Raw genomic sequence first — 16234 nt, forward strand, 5'->3', positions numbered from 1 at the left:
GTACTATTGGGGTGGAATCTACACACACATGTACAGATCGTGGTGGTACACAGTCGCAATCTAATATTTACTGGGGTCAGCGATTCTCAAGCCTTAGCTAGTCGATATGTTCTGTGCCAAAAACGATAGAGAAACAATTTTTGGTGCGAATTTGAACCCTGCATTCCAGAGCAGGAGAAAATAGCTGAAGAATACCTGATTCAAGTATGGAAAACCAAATACCAATAATCTGAATGAGGTATTAAGGAGCCCTACATAAGAGGTAAAATACTTAAAATAATAACTGGAGTGTATTCTGTGCTAACATCAGAATGGTAATATCCATATAATAATCGACGATTTTTCCATACAAATAGCAATTTTTCCATAACTGAATAATACCTCAAGCAGTCCTCAACACCAAACCAATAACTCGTTAAGGTATTTTATAAATACCTACAAAATACTAAAATAAGTTATTCTCAATACTACCCGAGCAGGAAAGAATAACTAACGCATAACTGCAGCATACCAAAGTCAGGTATCATACCAAGACAAGGTATTGGTCGGTTATCCTGGTATTGAAAATAATTTATTTTAGTATTTTGAAGGTATTGATAAAATACCTCAACGAGTTATTGGTTTGATGTTGAGGACTGTTTGAGGTATTATTCAATTATGGAAAAATCGCTATTTATAAGAAAAATTTTTGAAGCATAATTTAGCGCTGATTTCGAAACCGTGCTGCAAATAATTTAAAGTCGAACAGTTATTGAGTTTTAGCTCAATATCGAGTTTTACAACTTTTTAAAATATGGAATTTAATAAAATTCAAATATCTTGTGTTTTGTTCAATCAATTTTAAGTCTCTTTCTATAAATTAAAAGCTGAATATGATACCATTCGATCATCTGAATGCAGGTTTTGCGTCAGATTGATGAAAATCAAGATATTGGTGAGTTTTGGGGACGATCTCCTTAAATTTTAGCAAAATTTCCAAAAATTTATGAAGAAATGTATTTTTTTCAATAAGAAAAAAAAAAACAATTTAAAAATTCTTTCTCCATGTTTATTTGACATATCGACACTTATTTTTCATTTGGGCCTAACTGACATTTTCGAGTTCTCTTCATCGATCCTCTCTTTGTTTTATCACAGAATGTGTATTGAGTTTTCCAAAGTTTTTTTGGGTGAATGCGAAGAAGACGACTACATGTTGCTATAGAAACAAAAAGAATAATGATTTTGTTTGTTTTGATCAAGTTATTAGCGAATGAGAGAGTCGACGAAGAGAAATCGATCAAGTCAGTTTGGCCCTTATGAAAAAACATTGTCGATATCATATGTGGGTGAGTTACAGTAAAAATTCAGCTCAATCGAAGCATTGATTACGGAGAATGAGATGTGTGAAGTGAGCGACTTTGCTTTAAAATAGAACAAAAATCGATTTCAAATCGTCAACCTTGTATGGAAAGTCGAAAAAATTTCCGCTCTACTGTAATTTTTTTCCTTCGCGTTTTCGAACTCAGGGCATGATTCTAGGGTCTTGTACCATTTGGGCTGGTGTACCTATTTTGGGCACTTGCCGCTATAACTAATTCAATTTCAAACCGATTGATTTGAAATTTTGTCCAGAGTTAGGCACGTACAGTATCGGTTTGGAATTGACTTAGTTATAGCAACAAGTGCCCAAAATAGGTACACCTGCCCAAATGGTACAATACATGCTAAAATCTAAAATTATGGTATCGCGCCTTGAAACAATTAATGATTATACATTATCGGATCATCTTAATGTTCGTCAATGGGTTTTAGGAACGGTTGCCAGTGAAACATAAGCTTGGAGCTGGGTGAAAACCAGGCACGATGCGCATGAACAAACCAGAGAGCTTTAATTATTTGTTTGAAGTGGAGCCTGAACTCCACATGGAACGCGTTGATTGAAAATGTCGTGAATTTCACTAAAACGCATCCTAAATTTGAACCGATACCAAAAAGTTGAAATACATACATATGATTCTATAACATTCCCCAGAAAACCATTCCCCAGAATACCAATCCCCAGAATTCCATTCCCCAGAAAACCATTTCCCAGAATGTACCATTCCCCAGAATGTACCATTTCCCAGAAATCCATTCCCCAGAAATCCATTCCCCAGAATGTACCATTCCCCAGAAAAGCTTAATATACTCTGCTAAAAAGTTTAATTCGATACACAAACAGTAAAATGTTGATCATAATGATATGTCCCGGACAGACATTGATTCCAACGGTACGCAGTGTCAAGAAAATTCTAACAAGACTGACTTGAACTGAGAGAATTTTCAGTATGGCACAAGGGGGAGTCGCTGAGCACATCTTTACTTGCGCCAATTATTTTCAGTGTGCCACTGGGTATTGAATTGTGCCTCAATGTGCCCCGAATTGCCACTGCTTGACGATTCATATTTTGCTTGGCAACTACCAAGACAACCAACTGTTTGTTTTCATTTTGCAGGTCAAATGCACATGGTTGCCTAGTTTTTTCACCCAAACTCAAGTGTCAAAATTGTGCCTCAGAGTGCCCAAGTAACCATGACGCTGTATATAGAGCATTAATTTTGTTTTATAGTGTATTATATGACATGCGATATAAAGTTGTTTTGTCATATAGGCAGCATTAAAGTAGGTTTAAAGTCGAAAGTGGCGCTACTATTGTTAATTTAAAGCAAGCTTTACTGTGGTGATTGCTAAAGCATATAAAATGCTTGTACCTTATAGCTAATGCAATCAAATCGTATGGAATGCATACTTAATGCATCATGTCAAAAAAGAAAAAAAAGTATGTTTTTCATTTTTCTATCTATTTTTATCTTCCGATACTCTCACTTTGATGTTTTTTATTGTATTTCGGGAATTGAACCTAGACTGCTGAAACTCAACCACGATGAAGCTCGGACGCGCTAACGTTGTGTGCTACGATACCATGTATTTTGCACCTGCAAAAATGTGCAATATAAAGTAACGTATACTTAGCTCGTGCCTTATTGAGTTGTGTTTTCAGCAACTCTAAAAAATGTGCTGGGGTCTGAATGCCATCAGTTATGTTACTCTCGAATATAAATTCGTCTGTGTTGATTCTGTTTTTTTTTGTTTCATACGTGCTCACTTCTACCTAGAATACAATAAATAAGAAACAATACAAACAGCGCTTTAATCCTTCCTTCTATGAATTCGGGACGTTATGTTAAATAAGGAAACCAATACCCCACATAATGTTTGTTCCCTCAGCATCTGATTGTTTTTATGTCCCAACCAGAAACCCAAAAAGTCATAAATAATATAGATTTTCAAACAGTAACATCTGAGCATGATAATCTAAGTGCTCCGCAGCAATCCATGAAAATTTTGGTTTGTTTTTCTTTTGTTTTGAATGGTTCTGTTTCTAAAAGTGTTTTACAGTTTTTTTTTCGAACTGAGCTATATTTTTCTGTTTACAACGATGGAAGCTTTAGTACAGGCATATATAAAGTAATAAATGCTTGCATTATTGATTGCAATAAAGCTTTTAACATGGTAATGCAATGAAGCATTTAACAACGGCTCTATAGAACTGTACAGAACTGTCAAAATCTTGTAATGCTTCAATGCTTTCATAATGTAGATTAAACGCTTCATTACTTGACAGATGTAAAATAAAAGTTATGTTGCATTAGCTAAACTATAATACGATTGAATTAATGTTATGATATAATGCTTGTGGTTACTTGGGTGCCTCGGTGTGCCACACAGCGTATAAGACGGTGTGCTTGCCACCTCCTGGCACAATGTTCCAAGCGACTAGCCCCTTGGTATGGCACTCATTTCAAGCGCAATTGTACAGTGATTCTTGTATCACATGTGTGTCATAAGTATTATAGGCAAGGATTTTAACATTATAGTGTTATTACGAGCAAATATCTATTTTTTGTACGGTATATGTAACAAATTAAGGTAAAAATGTATACATACATACATATCCATAAAAATATTCTACAATGGTTCAAACGTTTAATTTACCATTGTACACAGTTGCATGTTGATCTTTAAACCTATCTTGAAGTTCACAAACTGTTAGTTGCGTTGCTATAAAATGTTTTGTTTTTGATAGATTTGTGAAAATTGTGCAGCACTTGTTTTACGATGAATAACGTTTTAAAAGTGATGTGCAAAATTTACAGAGAAAACGCATATTCTTCTGATGTTGTTCAGTGTACAAGATACTAAAGACTCAACTGACCACGTTTTTCTTTGCAAACGGTTGGAGGGATCCATCCCAATGGCTGTTCCTAATTATTCGCTTCAAAGGCTCTTCATTCATGCGGTATGAGAAGGGCTTTCATCATTATTCCAATACTATGGAATGGAATAGAAAAAGTGAACATTTAAGCAGTTTTAATGCCAACAATTCTAAATATTTTTAATGAAGAAGGGAAAAAGTATCATTGTTTTCCTTTTGGCATTCAAAAACCCAACAATGTTCCTTCTTTTTAAACAATATTCTTCTTAAAATTAAGGCAATTAGTAAAAATTTTTAAATTATAACTGCTTACATTTTCAACATAGATTCTCCCTTCTTTTCTACATAGGCTGTTCTTTCGAATTGCACTTTTCAGGAAATTATGGGCATTATTACAACCACCGGTGTTAAATTGCTATTATATCACAGAGAACAGACATCCAGGCTAGAACAAATTTCATTCGGAAAGTTGTGTAAGGATTTGAATCTTTACTTGAGTAAGGTTGCAAACCAATACATGATGACACCACTAACGCCACCAAACACCATATTGCCACAGTCAGTGGTGAATTGAAACATTTCAAGTGGTGAATTAAATTAGTATGGGAAATTAAGCGATTGCAGCGCCACGCTATTGCCACTTGTGTTGCCGATTTCAAATGACCGTTAAATTCCTTACACAGTTTCGGAACTGGACTTGGATGTCTGTTCTCTGTGGTTATATTTAGTATATATTTTTTTCAAATTTGTAAACATCTGTGCTTGTGGTGCCGATTGTAACTAGCCTGAACATTGTAACTCGAAAGAACAGCCTATGTAGAAAAGAAAGGAAAATCTATGTTGAAAAAGTAAGCAGTTGTGATGCCGATAATTTCCTGAAAAGTGCAATTCGAAAGAACAGCCTATGCAGCAAAGAAGGAAAAGTCTATGTTGAAAATGAAAGCAGTTATAATTCCAATAATTGTACCAATTGCCTAAATTCTAAAAAAAGCTTGTTTAAAAAAAGGAACAGTGTTGGGCTTTTGAATGCCGCAAGGAAAACAATGTCACCACAGACAAACAGACGTAACACCAGCGGCGTCATGGTCGCAATTTTTTCCGCAGTCAAGTTCGCAGATTGTGAACAATCCTCGGTACTCACTTTACGTAATTTATGTTTAGTCCCTTACTGTCAGAGCTGTCAGATCAGTGTAACACGCTAAAAAAAATTTACACAAAAGGCCATTTACACGGAAAAAAATACACGGTTATGAATATTTATTGGGTACCGGACTGGTCACCGAAAATTTGATCGTTTTCTTTGGTACATCGAGGTCTTGAAATTAGTCTATGGTAACACTTCGAACATTTTTCGATTTAAATTTTAGTCTCGGAAATAGGTTCGCTTAATTCTAAAAGGAATGAATTTGGCCAATCATCAACTAGGTGGCAGTAGTGAGCAAACGTCAAACTCAAACAAAAACTATGCGAGCGCCGCGAATTGGCAGTTGGTCAACTCTCAAATTTTCAAATAAACCGTTAAATCGATGTACGATGGCAATTATCAGAGTGTTACGTTTCCTTCTTCGTTAAAAAAATGTTTGAGTCGTTATAAGAATTGTTGGCATTACAACTGCTTATATGTTTATCAAAAATTTTCCCTTCTTTTGCATAGGCTGTTCTTTCCAGTTGCACTTTTCAAGAAATTATCGGCATTGCAACTGCTTACTTTTTTAACATAGATTCTCCCTTCTTTTTTGCATAGGCGTTCTTTCGAATTGCACTTTTCGGGAAATTATGGGCATTACAGCCTCCACCGGTGTTAAAATTGCTGTTATATTTATTTCATATTTTTTTCTAAATTTCTAAACACCTGTGCTTGTGGTGCCGATAATTACCTGAATAGTGTAACTTGAAACAATAGCCTATGCAGAAAAAAAGGAAAAAACTACGTAGAAAATGTAAGAAGTTTTGATGCCGATAATTTACTGAAAAGTACAATTCGAAAGAACAGCCTATGCAGAAAAGAAGGAAAAATGTATGTTGAAAAAGTAAGCAGTTGCGATGCCAATAATTATACCAATAGCCTAAATTGTAAAGGCAAATCATGCTTATTCCCGAAGTTTTTCTTGTCAAATAAGAATTTTTGGCAGGATGTTTCTTCCGGTGATTTTTTACGAACAAATATTTGATTTTTAGCTATTAATATAAACCATTCAGAATTAAAGCAATAGTTTTATTTTTTTCTGGGGAATGGTACATTCTGGGGAATGGAATTCTGGAGAATGGTACATTCTGGGGAATGGATTTCTGGGGAATGGTACATTCTGGGGAATGGGTTTCTGGGAAATGGTTTTCTGGGAATGGTACATTCTGGGGAATGGAATTCTGGGGATTGGTTTTCTGGGGAATGGTTTTCTGGGGAATGTTATAGAATCCATACATATACTAAAGTACTGTAAAAAATTGGTTCCATTTCGTTAACTGTAGACAATTTGCGAATCAGTTGAAGGTAGGGTGGCACAATAAATAACGACTCACCCCGCCTTTAGACGGGGTATAGTTTGAGCATTTTTGTAATTTTTATTACGTGGACAATCGAAATTTTTATATTTTTGGGTGATATTTAGGACTGTTTTGTATATCTTAAAATGGTTTTTGGTGTCTTCTAAAGCGTATTTACATTTTTCAAAATTCATTGAAAAATGTATGTTTTAGTCACCTTTAAGAAATCATTATTTTGTATTGAATCGCTAAAATTAACATATTTTAGATTTTTCTCAAATCATAGAATAGTTGAAGGGAGCCGAATACACTCCAAAATTACTTTCTTTAAAATTACACGAAAAATAAAATTTTTATTGAAAAAATTTTAAAATAAAAATATTTCAACAATAATCCTAAAATCTCAAAATGTTTTCGTCTCAAAAAATCCGTATCCCAAAGAGGCTTCTAGGAAAAATATAAAAGTGTGTGGATGTTCAAAATAAAAATTTGAAAAATCAAAAACCGAAAATCACAAAATCGAGAATTAAGAAGAATCATCTTCCAAAACATGTTTAAATCGATTTTAGATGACGAAAAATGATATTTAGATCAAAATCAAAAATTTGGGTATTAGAGGGTTAACTTGCCAATGCAGAATGTGCAATTTTACAATAGCAATGCAACAATACATGTAACCAATTCATAGGTTGAGAACCGCTGACCTGGGTCACTCCTAGCTTCCGCGGCAACACTCTTGATGGTGGAAGGAACGTGTGTCGAAGTGGTGGTGGTGGTGCCTAATGATAACACTGCTTCGTCGTTTCTTCTACGCACCGGCAAACCGGCCCACTGCACCGGGCCTTTTACTTCAAACAAGTAGCTTTTTCACACTCACTGTCCGCAGCACAGTAGAAGTTGTCTTGGTGTTATTCTATCTTTTCCATATAATGATGTTGGAATGAACAAAACCCGGCACTTTGATGGTCTGCGCCCGGCTTCGATGTATCGACAGCAGTCCCTCGAACCAAAACCAAGAAACAAAACGAACAAAACTGATTGACGGTTTGTTGTGGAGACGCACATGGCATGCTACCTTCCGATTTCGATCATTTTCAAAAATGTTTAAAAAATGTAGGATATTTATTTATTTAATCTTGAGGATAATCGTTACCTGATGTTGTAGTACCTAATGTAAGTTGTTGTTGTTAGAATCGTGACGTCATGCTCGTTTGGGTACAAATTTGGCAGTTCCTTTAGATACAACGGATTCATTATCGCGGATCTATGTTTACTCTACTATCTATACTCATTATAGGTTATTGGTTCCCTTAATAGGCATGTGGCTCCCATTTCCATCCTACGAAAAACCGAAAAAAAATATTGGAATTAGGTGATGTCACTAAGAATCGAAGTTCGGTAGAGTTAATTGTGTTTTACTTACATATATGTCGATGTTTTTCCATTCAAAAGATATTGTTACATGCCAGCCCAGCGCATTAACAGTCTGTTCAAAGCTGTTCTATGCGCTCATCTAAAGAATCGGCAATGAACTCTCCACGTCCATATGGTTTTGATCCATGCAACAGTTAGTTGATAGAAGTAGGAATAGAAACAATACAAAGAGGAAAAAATGAATTAGTAACTCTTAAATCTTAGGTGTTATTAAATCAAAAGCAGTTCTGTATAGATTATAGTTAAACGGTTAAGAGTTTATGTATATGTGATCAAACATGAGAATATGTAAAAACGATTTAGTAGCAAGTAGGCACAAATGATAATTTAATTATTTGTTGAATAATAATAGTTGTAACTCCAAGAAAAGCAAGAAAATAGTGTATTTCAAAACCCGACTTACGGAATCTAACCTAAATGGTCGCCCTACTCTTTATATCAACAATTTCCTCAATGTGGTTGTTTCGCAATTTGGTGTGATTTGATTTTTCTTCAATTTTTTAACCTCATATTCTATTTTTATTTTTATGAAGATTACTAACCAGATTCAAAATAACGTTGAAACGTCATAACAGAACATAATCCTTTTTAACCGTTATGTGCCCGACAAACTTTTTGCTTTTTTTACATCGTGCTTTTAAATGAGCGCTGGGTACAAGGGGTCTCCATTTAGCCTAGTGGTTAAGGCTATGAATCACCAATCCGGAGACGGCGGGTTCGATTCTCGTTCCGGTCGGGCAAATTTTCTCGACTCCCTGGGCATGGTGTATCATTGTACTTGCCTCACAATATTGTCTACCCGGTTGGAATCAAGACCGACATTCAATCAACAATTTCCATTTTCTTGGTCCACAAGTGTCGCAACTGTTTCGCATCTAGTGCGCTGTGTTGCTGACAACAACGGGAAGGATGCGCACTACTTTTGACATGATTGAAAAACGTCGCGAGTTGGGTCGCGTCGCGACTTGATTGTGCGAAGTCCGGTTTGGTGGCGGCCCGACAATATACAAATTCATGCAATGGCAGGCAAAGGAAGCCCTTCAATTAATAACTGTGGAAATGCTCAAAGAACACTAAGTTGAAGCGAGGCAGGCCAAGTCCCAGTGGGGACGTAGAGCCAGAAAGAAGAAGAAGTAGAAGAAGAAGAAGAAGGGTACCCGGGGCTGCAAAACGGTGAGTCGAAAGAGAGCGTCCAGCTCTGGTCCTCACCTCACAAGTTCCTACCTCATGCTTCCACGGGTCCAAGCGATGGCAAAAATCGCCAGCTAAGAGTTGTGTGCTTAGCTGGTAGTGCAGCCTGGGCACTGTTGACCTTCTGACTTCAGCTAGATTGAAGAGGTACATACACGTCTCGCGCGTCTGTTCAGCAAAGAGGTGCGGCTCAAACAGCGTCTGTTCTGGCATCCAGCGGCTGAGTAAGAAACGCTGCACCACGCCCAGCTAGATCCAAGGTAGTAGCCCCATCAGCGTGGTCGTCCCAGTGTTGGTTGGGACGTTAAATAGAACTGGCACGATGGCCCTCCGGCGAGACAGGAGTGTTGGCGTAGGCCCAATAAGCAACCCGTAAAAATCCCCATTGTGAATAGCATAGGAGAAAATACGACTCGATACAATCGGTAAAGACCCACGCGACGAAATAAGGACTACGATTGTAAACTTGGAGCATGGAATTGCAAGTCATTAGGTTTCACAGGATGTGACAGGATAATCTACGACGAACTACATCTCCGCAACTTCGACATCGTAGTGTTGCAGGAACTTTGTTGGACTGGACAGAAAGTGTGGAAAAGCGGGCATCGAGCGGCTACCTTCTACCAAAGCTGTGGTACCACCAATGAACTGGGAACAGGTTTTATAGTGTTGGGCAAGATGCGACAACGTGTGATCGGGTGGCAGCCGATCAACGCAAGGATGTGCATGTTGAGAGTTAAGGGCCGTTTCTTCAACTACAGCATCATCAACGTCCACTGCCCACACGAAGGGAGACCTGATGACGAGAAAGAAGCGTTCTACGCGCAATTAGAGCAAACATACGATGGTTGCTCGCCGCGTGACGTGAAAATCGTTGTCGGCGACATGAACGCGCAGGTAGGAAGGGAGGAAATGTACAGACCGGTAATCGGGCGAAACAGCCTGCACGCCGTATCGAATGATAACGGCCAGCGATGCGTAAACTTTGCAGCCTCCCGTGGTATGGTAGTCCGAAGCACCTTCTTCCCCCGCAAAGATATCCACAAAGCCACCTGGAGATCACCCGACCATCAAACAGAAAACCAAATCGACCACGTTCTAATCGACGGTAAATTCTTCTCAGATATAAACAACGTCCGCACATACCGCAGTGCGAATATAGATTCGGATCACTACTTAGTCGCTGTATGCATGCGCTCAAAACTTTCGACAGTTATCACCACGCGTCGAAGTCGAACGCCGCGGCTCAACATCGAGCAACTTCGTAACGTAGAAGTGGCTCAAGACTACGCGCAGCAGTTAGCAGTGGCCCTACCAACGGAAGAGCAGCTTGGCGCAGCTACACTTGAAGATGGCTGGAGGGACATCCGATCCGCCATAGGTAGTACCACGGCTACACGACTCCGAAACACAGAAACGACTGGTACGACGGCGAATGTGAACAGTTGAAAAACGAGAAGAATGCAGCATGGGCGAGAATGCTGCAAAACCGTACGAGAGCGCATGAGGCGCGGAACAGGCAGAACACAGTCTTCTACGAGTTTTACGAGAAGCTGAACCGCTCGCTCAGAGGCTATTTGCCACAAGGTGACATGTGCCGAGATAATCACGAGAATCTTCTCACGAGCGAGCGTGAGGTGGTCGAGAGGTGGCGGCAACATTACGATGAGCACCTCAATGGCGACGTTGCAAGTACCGAAGGTGGCGTGGTAACAGATCTAGGAGTATATGCACAGGACGAAAGACTTCCGGTCCCTGACCTCCAAAAGATTGAGGAGGAGGTTGGCCGGTTAAAAAACAACCAAAGCCGCTGGAGCAGGTCAACTATCAAGCGAGCTTCTAAAATACGGCGGAGAAGCACTGGTGAGAGCACTACACTGAGTCATTACCAAGATTTAGGAGGAGGAAGTATTGCCGGAGGAATGGATGGAAGGTATCATGTGTCCCATCTACAAAAAGGGCGACAAGTTGGATTGCGGGAACTACCGCGCGATCACACTACTGAGCGCTGCCTACAAGATACTCTCTCATATTTTATGCCGCTGTCTATCACCGATTGCAAGAGAGTTCGTAGGGCAATATCAGGCTGGATTTATGGGTGAACGCGCTACAACGGACCAGATGCTCGCCATCCGCCAGGTGTTGCAGAGATGCCGCGAATACAACGTGCCCACAAATCACTTGTTCATCGATTTCAAATCGGCGTATGATACAATCGATCGAGAACAGCTATGGCAGATTATGCACGAATACGGAATCCCGGATAAACTGATACGATTGATCAAAGCGACGATGGATCGAGTGATGTGCGTAGTTCGAGTATCAGGGAAACTCTCGAGTCCCTTCGAATCTCGCAGAGGGTTACGGCAAGGTGATGGTCTTTCGTGCTTGTTGTTCAACATTGCTTTAGAGGGTGTAATTAGGAGAGCGGGGATAAACACGAGTGGAACGATTTTCAGTAAAGGGTAAAACGTACCTACATCCGACTAAAGAGTGAAGCCAGGCGAATCGGATTAGTCATTACTGTGTCGAAGACAAAGTAGGTACATGATGACAAAGGGCTCCAGGGAGGAATCACCGAGCCTGCCACCCCGAATTTATATCGACGGTGATGAAATCGAGGCGGTTGAAGAATTCGTGTACTTGGGCTCACTGGTGACCGCCGAAAACGACACCACAAAGAAATTCAGAGGCGCATTGTGGCAGGAAACCGTGCTTACTTTGGACTCCGCAGAACTCTACGATCAAATAAAGTTCACCGTAACACGAAGTTAACTACTACTTACAAAACGCTGATTAGACCGTTCGTTCTCTATGGGCACGAGTTTTCGAACGGAAGGTGTTGGGTACCATCTACGGCGGAGTGCAGATGGAAGACGAGACTTTTTTTTCCTTCTAAACCATAGGGGGATAATCTGCTCAACAGACACCCTAACAGAAGGTTAGGGTAGTGTAGGTCTGACAGGCCGTCTTCTACAACAAATCCAGGACTACTCTCTCCTCGTACCCACTAAACCATTCCTATGGTCGCCAAACCCTACGTCTCTCCGGAACCACCAAGAAGGTATTGCTTCAGAGAGGGGCTAGTGCACATCGCACCCACAAGGTTAGCTGCGTAGCCTGCAGCAACGAACATCGATGACTCGCTTTGGAGAGTCCATCACGGTAGCATGCTGGCGCTTAGCCAGTTTCCCGAGTGGTCCTCGCACGGAAGACGAGACTTGGAGAAGGCGAATGAACCACGAGCTGCATCAGCTGCTGAGAGAACCATCCATCGTCCATGCCGCGAAAATCGGGAGGCTACGATGGGCGGGTCACGTCATCAGGATGTCGGATAGCAACCCGACTAAAATGGTTCTCGAGAGTCATCCGACCGGTACAAGAGGACGAGAATCGCAGCGAGCAAGGTGGGTCGACCAGGTGGAGGACGATCTGCGGACCCTACGCAGAGTGCGGAACTGGAGACAAACAGCCATGGACCCAGTTGAATGGAGACGGCTACTATGTACAGCAGAGGCCACCCCGGCCTTAGCCTGATCGGTAAGGTATTTAATTAAGTCAATACCCATTTGGCATCAATTATGCGTCAGGTGATATTACTACGAACCTCAAAGATGCTGTACAATATAAACAAAAATTTATTTAACAATATATTGAACTGTTATATTAACTGTTTTAACGACTTACCAAACTTTGTGTGTATGTAGAATAATTTAACTTTCATCCGGAACCAACAAATTCAAATTGGCACTATTTGCGCAGCTTCCCAAAAATGTTTCCTCATCGCCTCGAATGGACAACGCCGTTCCAATGTTCGGTCCCTTTTTGTCGCGCATCATGGCGCAGCGCTCCCATCGAGAGCTTTGGCAGTTTTTACAACTAGTTTTGGGTAAACGGTGCAGGGATACTGTTCTATTACCACAATCTCCACACTTGAAGAACCGCTTCTCGGCATCGCGAACTTTCAGTTCGTGGCGTTCCTCCTTGCAACGGTCCGCCGCCGAGAAGGCAATATACTTGCACTGAACGCATATCACAGCCTTGCATTCCACCTTGAAGGTGTTCATCATTTTCTCCTCCATTGCTTCCTTCCGCTCGAGATCCTTGAAATACTTTTCCTGCTCTTCGTCCTCGTGGGCTTGGATTAGATCTGTGTGAGAAGAGCTAGCATCCATAATTGCTTTGATACGATCCTTGCGGGCTTGATCTTCTTGGTCTAGTTTCTGCTTCTTCGAAAGATTTCCATTTTCAGTGGCTTCCTTAGTTTGAATCTCTTCCAATGCCCGCTTTTTCCCAGTTTCCGTGCCACGATACTTGATAAAATTGGGATTAGCCTTCTCCAGAGGCTTCTTTTTCAGAATATCAATGGCTTTCTGGCGGGAATGCAGTGCTTGCTTCGGAGATGCTGCCAAATCGATGACAAAATTTCCAGTGCTCAAGCGAGGTGCCTGTTTGGTCTCCAAGCTAAATGATCTGTTTTCAAATCCATTGGGCACAGAAGGGCGAGAGGTGGGCGCCATAGTGGGCTCCACTTTCGTCACCTTCTGTACGGAGGAAACTTCTTTTGACCCATTAGTCAACGATAGAGATCCTTCACTGCTGCTCAAGCCTAGTTGTTTCAAACGTTCCATATCCTTTTCACGCTGTTTTACGTTCAGTTCTAATCTAGCAGCCGAAGATTTCTTTGGGGCGCCATTCGGTTGTTGGCGATAGGACGGGGCCGACGAACTAGACTGTGAGCTGCCCTGGAACGGTGACTGGTAGTACTCCGAGAGCGTCATCATTCGGTGGTTGTCTTTTTCCACTTGTTTGGGATTCTTTTTGGCTTTCACAGCCGAGAAACTTTGACCACCGTAAAACACCTGCAGAGAGGAAAATGTTTCGATTGAAGCGATTGTATGGGTGTCTATTTCTAGCATAAACTAAAATAAGAAACACTTTGTGGGATTTCGGGCACCGTTGAGTTATATGCATCAGAAAAAATACTTCAGTTCAGTTCAGTTGTAAGAACTTTTAAACTTAATTCAGATTCAGCACTAGTAAACGGAGAGTGTTCTATAATTTTTAAATCCCAGAATACTGTGTCGGTGGTAGATCAAATTTATCCCGACATCACACTTACCTCATTCTTTCCCAGGACTTTATTCCGCAGCTCATTCAGTCCCCGTCCAGCCGTTGATGAAATGAGCCCGCCCCGATTGCAAGCCTTGTTGTACTCCTGCTTCACGTGATAAACGCAGTATTCGCACTTGTCCAAGTTCACCACGGCCGTACATCGATCTCCGTTTTTCTTCCGACTGCGACAGGTCCCCATGTCCCTCGACTGGCCAAGGATCATCACCTTGGCAGATTTATCGATCGAAAGCACAGCCTCGATATTTTTGTCCTCGTTGCGATCCAACACCCCCGGGTTTAGAATACTGATGACCATCCCTTCGGCCGTTTTCCACAAATCCTTGTGGGCCTGGGAGAACAGGAACAAACTGACCATTTTAATTTCCCCGTGCAGATCGCTCAACTTCCAGATTGAAAACTGGCCGCCCTTCGAGGTCGTTTTCGGAGGACTTTTGCTGAGGACCACTCCCGCCATGGCCCAGTCTTCCTTTAGGTTGCCATGCTCGATGTGGTGCTTGATTCTGCTCATGGGAACCGGTTTCCTACCTTGCATTCTCTCCTGAAGGACACTGCTCGAGATCAATGGATGCACCAAGCGGATGCCAAAGATGGGATCGGTATAAACGCTTTTCTGGAATACATCTGGAATTGTATTTCTGGAAACCGTGGGTGTAGGTTCAACCATCTCAGCTCCCGGAAAAGGTCGTACGTCTTCCGTTGGCTTTGGTTCCTTGGTTTTGGGTTTCGGTGTCTCCTTCTTCGGCAGTTTAGAAACTTCATCTTCAGCTTTTTTCAGCGCTCGATCGATAAAATTCGAAATTTGGAAATCAACTCTTTCCTCTTCCTTTTGTTTCAACAGTGCATTAATACCTCGTCCATACTCGTCGTACTTGCGTTCGAGAAAATTCCGCACTTCCTCATCGTCGGAAGAGTCCGTGTCACCACTATGTACCGCACTGGAAGGTTTTTTGCCGGTTTTCCCTTGCTTGTCCGTTTTTATGTTACTGCCTTCTGCCTCCTGCAAAAATGTTGAACCACTCAGTGAGAGTGAGGCAGTTTTACGGACGGGCTTTGCGGTTGATGAGCTGCTTCCTTCCTGGTTCGCTTTAACACCGGAACCAGTAGATGAAGGTACTATTTTCACACAGGATGTTTCTTCGGATTCCGCCGCTAGCAATAACTGCTCCAATTCGTCCATTTCAAGCGATGCTTGTTCTTCCTCGTTCTGACCGTTGGAGGACGACATTTTCACAATTAATGCGTCTCACTTAGGAATTTCTTGTACACTAAATTACTGTAATTATAGAGTATTTAAAAGCTAATCAAACAACCAACGAATACTTTCCACTACGCCCGAAATTTACCTGAGCAGTTCGTCAGAAAGTGTGTTTACATTTTGCGCGCCTTTTCAGAAACCAACCGATTAGACCGGTTCAAGTAACCATTCACATCTCCACTCGATACGGAGTTGCGTTACATTTGAAAACGGCGTATCCCCAGAACGCAAACATTATCAAAAGAAATGGGTACCCGAATAAAAACTAACCATACACGGAACCGCCAAACTACCCAAAATTGAGTTCTTTTGACGCAATCCCATAGTTCGGCCCAATAAGCCAAATTTGAGTAAATCGATTAAACTCACACTAGGTAAATTGCCTTCACCTCCAGCAAAAACATTTACTTAAGAGTAGGTAAATTCAATCCAAGACCCCCCCCCCGAGGGGGGCGACATATGCAGATTATCTCGATTTTAGACCATAACTAAATTA

At 41.0% G+C, this 16234-nt stretch overlaps 1 protein-coding gene across 1 annotated transcript; it reads right to left on the reverse strand.

Moving 5' to 3' along the window:
• Positions 1-12967: 12967 nt before the first annotated feature.
• On the reverse strand, positions 12968-15872 carry LOC134287012 (protein MCM10 homolog). Its single transcript, XM_062848725.1, has 2 exons — positions 14470-15872; positions 12968-14209 (listed from the first exon to the last, which is right to left on the reverse strand). Exons 1-2 carry the CDS (start codon positions 15706-15708, stop codon positions 13061-13063), a joined length of 2388 nt encoding a protein of 795 aa, XP_062704709.1. The 5' UTR covers positions 15709-15872; the 3' UTR covers positions 12968-13060.
• Positions 15873-16234: the final 362 nt, after the last annotated feature.

The sequence above is a fragment of the Aedes albopictus genome, chromosome 2, assembly GCF_035046485.1.
Source record: "Aedes albopictus strain Foshan chromosome 2, AalbF5, whole genome shotgun sequence".
NCBI lineage: Eukaryota > Metazoa > Arthropoda > Insecta > Diptera > Culicidae > Aedes > Aedes albopictus.